The 8,886-nt window shown below is 45.3% G+C and overlaps 1 protein-coding gene across 2 annotated transcripts; it reads left to right on the forward strand.

The window, feature by feature from the left end:
• Positions 1 to 88: 88 nt before the first annotated feature.
• Positions 89 to 7,829, forward strand: LOC111853434 (transmembrane protein 82-like). 2 transcript variants are annotated; one of them, XM_023830285.2, is made up of 7 exons: positions 89 to 352; positions 4,341 to 4,418; positions 4,866 to 4,938; positions 5,667 to 5,853; positions 5,982 to 6,399; positions 6,482 to 6,666; positions 7,043 to 7,829. In XM_023830285.2, the coding sequence occupies exons 1-7, from the start codon at positions 346 to 348 to the stop codon at positions 7,151 to 7,153; spliced, it is 1,059 nt and encodes a 352-aa protein (XP_023686053.2). In that variant the 5' UTR covers positions 89 to 345; the 3' UTR covers positions 7,154 to 7,829. The 2 variants fall into 2 exon arrangements, with proteins under 2 accessions (XP_023686053.2, XP_023686064.2); XM_023830296.2 differs by having other exon boundaries at positions 5,985 to 6,399.
• Positions 7,830 to 8,886: the final 1,057 nt, after the last annotated feature.

The raw sequence follows: 8,886 nt of genomic DNA on the forward strand, positions 1-8,886 counted from the left end.
CATGAATCGGACGGTTAACTCTGATTGACCAAAAACACTTTCCTGTACAAATGTCCTGGATAAATGCTAATTAATATTGTCAGAAATATATAAAGGTTTTTAGGTTTTGTTATTTATCTAGATAAAAACCATAGCTGTCCTCCACAGGACGGTATAGAGTCACAGCCGCAGCGGTCAGAGGTCGCCCCCCTTAATTAAACAGGTGAGCCGTATTCAACAGATAAAAAGGTGAAAATTACGTCTGAAAAGCAAGCTTTACTTTCCTGTGTTGGTCACCGAGGCGCCTTCAGTTCAACAGCAAAATCTATATGTCAGGAGCAGGTCTGACTTGCTGGAATACCAGAAATGTTCGGTAAGCGACTGCATGAGCAACACCAATTTTAATCAAATACATCGCTAGCTATATTGTATTTGTACTACGGTAACCCTTTTGATGAAAGTAGCTTAATATGTAGGCGATTTAAAAGGAAAAAAAAATACATTATTCGGGTTAACGGCGTAAAACGGCATCATGCGATTCGAACTCAAGGTTCCTTTTTCATATTTGGCCCCATTCAATTTTTGAAGTTTTAAAAGAAAATATAAATATAAATATAAACCAGTCACGGCTTTTCCATGCTCTTATTCTTGCCTGGTTAGATTGGTATTGAAGTTGTACCCAAATTCATGATGTCAGTATAATGTTCCGTTACCGACTAATCAGCGCGCGGGTTCTTCTTTCGGCTAAACGCCAAACATTAGGAATATAATACCCTACGTGTCATTTACAATTGTGCCAAATCCGCTATTCACTTCCTAACACGTCATTGCGTTTTGTTTCGTTTAAAAATAACTGGGGGGAAAAAAAATGTCAATTTGCAAGCAAACGTCTGAGGAGGGAAAACGCAACAAAACCTTTTCAGCGTGACGCCACAAAAGCAGAAATCCGAGCTTCTCTGTAAGTATAACGGCGTATCCAACCAGGATTACGTCATAGAAGCCTCCACTCTCCTGAAAATGCAATCGGATTCCTCCTGCTAGCTCACTTCAGGGTTTTTGCTGATGGAGATGGGGTTTACCTCAAGTATTTCAGATATAGTTGTTTGCCTCTGTCACCATTCCGCGCCATAAAGTATCTTAAATTTACTTCATGCACCAGTATTCATTTCTTTTGGCATCACATGGTGTGAAAGAAACGTAGCTATTGTCTTTAGACTTGGTTGCAGCGCTTTGAATAATGTTTCTGTGAACATGCACGGTCTAGGATCTTTCTTTGCCCTACTGAAAATCTCTGTAAAATTTGGACTTTTGAAGAGATTCTTCTTTGCAAACAACTGAAATTAAAGATGGGATTCTTGAGAAGGAAGTCCACAGTTCGTCTTTCATTGTAAATAATTTATGCAGAAGTTAATCTTTTCACAGTGCATTCCCACGATCTTGTCATTGGTGACCAGTCGAAAATGCACACATTGTTTTCTACGGTTCATTTGTCGCAGGCCTTTTGTGCCGGAGTTCAGCTAGTTCCCACTACCACGGCTGAAGACTTTGTCTCCTTGAACAATTCGATTTTGTTTTGACTAAAGCGAACTGTTAAAGGGGTTGTGTTTCTCTAAAGCTGTGCGGCTACAGTACATTGTAGAAAAAATGACTGGAGACCCCTTAGTGGTATGCCCTCTTCCACACACAGTATTTTTAAAGTACAGTAGTTACTGCTATTTCATTCTGTCGTGTGATAATATTTTTTTAGCAATAATATTGGTGAACTGCATCGGCAATATCATGTACCCCGACCAATGTGTTGTCTCTACATCTGGAGGGTGAAGTTCATGACGTCTGTCCTTGTTGTGCCAAAATGTAACCTGACTGTTCTTGTTAGAATACCTGTTTAATCTGGGCGAGACATAAGCTTACAAACCTGTAAAAGTCTATCACACGCTCATTGCATAATTTTCCCTGATAACATTTTTTAAGCTGGCTAGTCAGTTTGTCAATTTTAAGCTCCATTGGTCAATTAGTAATTCCATCCATCTATCCATACAAGGTTACTGTGAGCCTGTACTTGATGGTTAATATTTAATAACATTTATGCTAAAATGGTTCCTGCTTTTACCTTTACTGCAGTCATTTCAACTTTTCCTTTGGATTATTGGCAGTGTGTGCAAGGACGATGACTACACAGTTGGAATGATATACAGAGCCATGTGACCAAAATTGCAATTAGACTAAAGAAACGGCCTATCCCATTGGAATGAGCTGTTTCTGAATAGAAATCGCTGCGTAAACTCTTTCATATGTCCGTGACAGATGTGGTCAGGAACATTATTTACTTTGCCAGCAGAGTGTTTCTGTGGCCTATTTATAAATGCTTCCAGGATCACAACTGTGTTTGGTGCAAGACCAGAAAGGAATCCATCACAATCACCATGAGGAGAATTCTGGGAATTCCTGTCAACCTGAGTCTGAAAGCACTATGTTTACCTTTCGAACATTTATCTGTCCAGACAAGATGACGCTTCATCCATATTGTGTCTATTTAATGATCGCCGGGTTCTTTTGTGTTAACCCTGTCTTTCCCTAATTTCAGTTGTATAGGATTTCAGTTGTTTGATCATGCAAAATTTACTACACTACTGTAGATAAATAAGTATTGAACTTGAATACATTTTAAATATAGTTTTGTACAAGTAAGACAAATGGCACGTTACAAGCATGCACGATGTTGAGGACTCGCCTAGGCATAAGCACAGCTAGGCTGAGCTTCCGATGAAAGCCCAGGTACGAGCGTTGTAGCTCCTGCTTCAATACTGCTTGCATCTTCCAACAAAGCAAGAACCTAAGACGACTGTTCAACGACCAGCAGTGCAACATTAAGAGCATTCAAGGAACATGGGCATCAGGCTAGAAGAGAAATTCATGGAACAGATGGGTCTTGAGGTTGGAGATGGAGTTGCAGGACCGGATATAGTTTGGCAGCTTATTTCACCATTGGGGAAATGAACATGAGCGCCATTTGGAGAGACACTCCTCTCATGGTGGAGGACTTACTGACCGATGGGGGCAAGATGGGATGTGGGTGTTAAGGAGCCTCTTGATGGAGATGGGTGTTTTTCGATTGATGGGCCTGTAAAAACTTGATGTGTCACAGAGAGCCAATGGAGAGCGAGCAGGATGGGTGTGACACGAATGCTAAATAGCCCTTTCATAAGATCATAATATGAATGTCAACGCTGAAATATTTAGCATTCGTTTTCATTACCAAGCAATTATTTATGCATAATAAATGTATTTAACGGAATTTTAAAATTGTATAATTATCAAAAACAACTCGTCTATTCAAAACAGGAGAATAATACATACATTTTGATGCATTAAAATTTGTGGTTGAAGGTCTAGGTAGCATAGGGTGTGGAGCTGGGGTACAGCCTGGGTGACATTACCTTTGTTTGTTTGTATTGACACTGGCAAAGCCCCTCACAGGGCTGGGGTACAGCCTGGGTGACATTACCTTTAATTGTTTGTTTGTATTGACACTGGCAAAGCCCCTCACAGGGCTGGGGTACAGCCTGGGTGACATTACCTTTAATTGTTTGTTTGTATTGACACTGGCAAAGCCCCTCACAGGGCTGGGGTACAGCCTGGGTGACATTACCTTTAATTGTTTGTATTGACACTGGCAAAGCCCCTCACAGAAACTTGCCATACATTTTTTATTTTTATTTTTGTATTTGGCTTTCAATGCTGGCACATGTGCGGCTCACATCCATGCTAGACTATGATCCTGTAGTGACAGCCCCCCCCCTACCAAGAAACCTGGTGATCATTTCTCAGCCATGTCATCTGGGACATCTAGGTAGCTGTCTGTTCTGCTTTCAGCTGCGGCTAGCGAGGCTTACACACTCATTATCAAATGCTACGAGCAATATGGAGACACTAGTTAGCCTAATTCTTGATGAATAACGTAAATAAGTATTAACCAAATTTTTATTCTATACATAGATATCTTCCCTTCTGCCTTATCTCCAAAGAGAACCTCTGTGTCCAGCCAAAATATCTTGATCCCGTGTCACAGATAGATGTATTGACGTGAGTCACACAATTGACCTTTGAAACGCCTTCCAGCAAAACTTCAAATAAACCTCAATTTCCAGAGGACAGAAGGCAGGGAATGGACAAGGAACAATTTATTATATACAAGTAATCTTTTGAGGCATTATGAATTGAACGGCACAATTACGTCATTTATTGAAATTGTTCATGGGAATATATTCACATGTAGTTTTGAATTGAAACCGGACACTAATTGGTTGGAAAAAAGCTGTTGTGAAGGGTTCTGGATAACAGCAGTGATCTGGCCCTTAAAGGTTCAGTGCTGTTCTGGCTTCCTTCCATATCGGACATCATGAATTTCGAAGTGAATCTCTTTGAAAGTCTGCTACAAGGTGAGGTCATTTATTGATTACTACTACTATTATTATTATTATTATTATTATTATTACTGTTTACTATTTCTATTCAGCTCCTTTTGTAGCTGCAATATTAAGTTAGTTGTATACACTGCCAGTCCGAAGCTTTTGGTGATTTGCAGTTTCTTTTGTTTAATTACAGTTTAAGCACTATCAGTGTAACAAAAGAAAAAAAATCCATAATAGTAATTAAGTAAAAATAGTAAACAAATGACAAAAAAACGGTAAGTCTTAAACTCACAGTCACCTTCTGCAGTGGTTACAACCCAGCAAGGTGCTTGACAATTAACAAGAAATCCTAAAATTTAGGGGTAAGGAGCGATAAATCATATATATATATCATCAGGAAAACTGTTGCCCTTCACGACTTGTTTTCCTTCTGTTGTCTGTAACGTCTCGCACACATTGTCGCCTGTCGTCCAGGGGTAGTGAGCACCTCTGGGATCTTGGTGCTGTGCAATCTGCTGAGGGTTCACTTCTTCATCAAGGCTGTGAGGTGAGCGTCAAAGACATGCTGCCTGCGCTCCGCTCTCTGGAGCGGTGTTCCTCAAACCGGTCCTGGGTGGAGCTGGGAGGGAGCAAAATGTGGAGCGGCTGGGGTTCCCCGAGGACCGGGTTGGGAAACACTGATCTGGATTAAATGGTAAATGGACTGCATTTATATAGCGCTTTTCTACTCCTACGAGTACTCAAAGCGCTTTACAGTACATGCCTCACATTCACCCATCCACACTCACATTCACACACCGGTGGCAGAGGCTGCCATGCAAGGTGCCAACCTGCACACCGGGAGCAATTTGGGGTTCAGTGTCTTGCTCAAGGACACTTTGATGGGGTCAGGAGGAACCAGGGCTCGAACCTGCAACCTTCCAGTTGCCGAACGATAGCACTACCTCCTGTGCCACCATCTTCCCCAATTAATATCGCTTTCACTGCTTGGCCAGTAATGGCCCAATGAGTGCAGGCGGTCCCCAGATCCGTCTGGCTTTAAGAAAATACAAAACATAATAATGCGACAGTACTAATAAAAGTAGCTACACCCAGTACTTTACTGAACCTCGAGCTGACGAAACGCTGAAGTGCTCGAGTTCATTATTACGAACCATTGTATATAACCCAAATTTTTTATATAATAGGCTTTATGGCAGTCTGTTCGTAAATACGAATTGTTCGTAAGTTGGGCGCTCGTAACCTGGGGACCTCGGTGTCTCTCCTGCCTTGTAGGAAGGATGATGGAAGTAGCCAGAAAGAGCCACCTAGGCTGCTGGCTGGGCCCAGGCCTGGGCTGGGAAGGACGTTACACCTCTGCTGCCTGATCAGCATCCTGACCGTCGTGGGACCACGCGTCGCCTCCCTGGTGGTCCTGGAGTTCTCTCTGCGAGCGGTGGCGGCCTGGGTCACCGTTGGATCGGTGAGAAGTCACATGACCAGTGACCCCCCCCCCCCCCCCCCCCCCCACCCCCACCCCTTCAGCCGTCCATACTGCCCTCTTGCCTTTCATGACTTTGCACTGCATTTTCTTTAAACCTCTCTCCCCAGAAGTCCCCTCCCAGTGCCGCCCTCCAGTTTATGGTCAGCTGCCAGTTCTCCCTGGGCTGTGCTCTGAGCTGCAGTCTCCACTTCCTCCAGGAGGGGGCGCCCCAGCGCTTGCTAAGCTTGCTCCTGGCGGCAGGGCTGAGCTGGATTCTAGCGAGGCAGAGCAGCCACCTGTGGCACCACGTGATGGCGCTGTACCCCCTACACAGCTCCCAGCGTTACTGCGGAGTCTGCCTCAGCCTCGTGGCCTCTAGTCGTGCCCTGCTGCCCCTCCTGACCCACAGCCTCATGGTGACCTTCTGCGTGGCTGCTGTCGCCGCCATATCAATCATCAACCACCACTTCCTGTCAGCAGCAGAAGCGCTGAGGTTTTGGACGCCGCTTACGATCTGCTACATGTTGCTGGTTGTCCACACACAAGGTAAGTGTGGGGGCAGAATGGTACTCCTGATATCGAGAGGCATATCTTTATTTATTTATACACAAATACCCCCCCTCCCCAGAGGAGCAACATCGCCGCCCTGGTGGAGAGGTTGTGCATCAGACAGTGATGGTGCGCCTGGGGGGTCTGCTGCTGCTGATGCTGATGGTGGGCTGGTGGACAGACGTGCTGCACATGTTCATTTGCTTCCTGGGGGAGGCGTGCTGCCTAATCCCCTCGCGGGACCTGCAGGATGCGGTTTCCCAGGTTAGCTGGCCAGAGTGTGACGTAACAACGTCCCAGCCCTTAGCTCCATGCCCTCTGTTTATATATACAGAAACTGAGTGTCTAGTACGCTCCTGTCAGGTTACCTAAACACTCTTAAGAGTTAAATGAACACTCCCAGTGTTAGGATAATCCTAGACGTTTTTCTGAAAGGCATATACCAGAATGGGGGTTGATTGTACCCATTAGTGCTGAGAATTTTAATTAACCCCTGGAAAATGTTTTAATGTTACAGTACAGCTTCATTCACGCTCAAGCTTGTGCACCTGAAAATGTTTGAGTGTTTTTCAGATGCTGCCGTCTCCCCTGTGATGTAGTTAACATATCCAACACTGCGGTGTGTTCTCTTACCCTGCAGGAGATGGCCGAAGAGGCTTCCAGCTGCCTGCAGCTGAATCAGAGCACAAACTCCCACTCACAGATGCAGCCAGAATCTGACTTGGTCCCCTCTAAAGACAAGGACTTTTAGATGTCGCGCAGAGGTCCCTTGTGGTGGTGAAAAACAGAGAGACCACCGTTGTACACTGAGTTCATTTTGTGCAGAAACACCCTCACAGAGATAAATACATGACTCACAGAAATGTTGGGCAGGATGGGAGGGGGTGGACGAGCAGGGGAGCTAGACGGGGGGGGCAGGGCAGGTAAAACTAAGGTGTGTTTCTTAGTGACAGGGTGTGTTTCTGAACTTTGGCTTCCAAAGATTGAGTCACCACCCATAGGCTGGTGTCATACCTCACTGACGCCAGAGTTACAGGTGTGATTTCTGTCGGGATTTAAACCTGAAATCTCACCATCACTCTGGATTCCCAGACCAAGCCGCGATGGCAGAATTTGTCATTCCCAGTCTCCAAGAGCTGTGGACTATACTGTTTTCCTTGATGCCTCAGGTCTTTACTGAAAAAGTCACTCTGATTACTGAGACCGCAGTCGGTGTCCAGCCTTGGCAAGGTCACACGTTACTCATTCCAGTGAAAGTGCAGCCCATCGAGTCGTCGTTTTCAGTCTCCAGTTACTGTCATCGATCGATCGTGTGTCGCTGAGGAAACGGGGCCCATCGGTGACACCAGTGACCTGATCGCTTCCTGCTCTACTGGTTGTTCCTCAGTGAGCTGTTTTGTACAGATAATAAAAGCATCAAGAAAATGCGGATGGCCAGAAACTACTCATTTTCAGCGGAAAGTTCTGGAGAAATGGGCTAGTAAAGGCGTGGTCAAGTTGGAGAAAGAGAACATGGAGGGGGGGGTGTATGTGTATGCGTGTTTGTGTGTGTGTGTGCTTGCGTGTGTGTGTGTGTGCGCCGAACCCTAACCCTAATGTAGCGGTCATGAGGGAATCACACTGGGAAATCTCTGAACTGGGACATATGTCAGCCTCAGACACACATACCAACAAATCTGCCAGCATTAAATACCAGGGCATACATTCCCACACACATACCTGCATTTTTACATGCATGCCTGACCGCCCTGCTTCAGCCATAAGTACCGGGTGTCAAAAGCTCTCGCATACATGTGCACATATACAGTTTTACTAACCTGTGCAGACAGTCCTATACACTTACCTGCACAAGCACACAAACTCTCTCTCTCACACACACACACACACACACACAAATTGAGCCGTCATGCATGAATGTGATAAATTCCAGTACATTCTGGAGGTCTTTTTTTGTTAGCCTTACACCAGAAGTCTCTTTGCTGAAGCTGCTACATGATGAATTATGCCACATCTGCACCCCATCATCGTAATTCCCTGACATAATAAATGTGTGTGTGTGTGTAATGTGTGTGTAACGCTACACTTTGTTACAGCGAGTTAGAGGAAATGGTGCTTTTAGGTTGGGGGGTTAAGGGTGGACACCATGACGGCAGGGGGCAGGAGCCTCGGCTGTAGGCAGGGGCAAACCCCCCACCCCCCCCCGCCGGGTTATCTGACTGACAAGCCAGGAGGAGGGGACTGCGTGCTCAGGGGGGATGATGTCATGCTCGGGCATGCTCCTTCCCGCAAGCCCCACAGCGCGCAGCCCCTGCAGGCACATTCCCGTGTCGCCCCCCCTTTTCCTGCATTTGCGCCCCCCCCCCAACAGGCGCCCGTCTCTCTCCCTTCGTTCTTCTTCATAATTGCTTCTTCTGTATTTCCTTTGTCACGTCGTTACCCCTTATTTTTCTCCCTCTCTTTCAATATCTGGGCACTGTGTTGTAG

This window comes from Paramormyrops kingsleyae, chromosome 8, assembly GCF_048594095.1.
Source record: "Paramormyrops kingsleyae isolate MSU_618 chromosome 8, PKINGS_0.4, whole genome shotgun sequence".
Taxonomy (NCBI): Eukaryota; Metazoa; Chordata; class Actinopteri; order Osteoglossiformes; family Mormyridae; genus Paramormyrops; species Paramormyrops kingsleyae.

Excerpts from the sequence above, each read along its gene's own strand:
- LOC111853434 (XM_023830285.2), top strand. Across the intron at positions 5,854-5,981 it reads CCTGGGTCACCGTTGGATCG|AAGTCCCCTCCCAGTGCCGC; the intron begins GTGAGAAGTCAC and ends CTCTCTCCCCAG. Across the intron at positions 6,667-7,042 it reads TGCAGGATGCGGTTTCCCAG|GAGATGGCCGAAGAGGCTTC; the intron begins GTTAGCTGGCCA and ends CTTACCCTGCAG.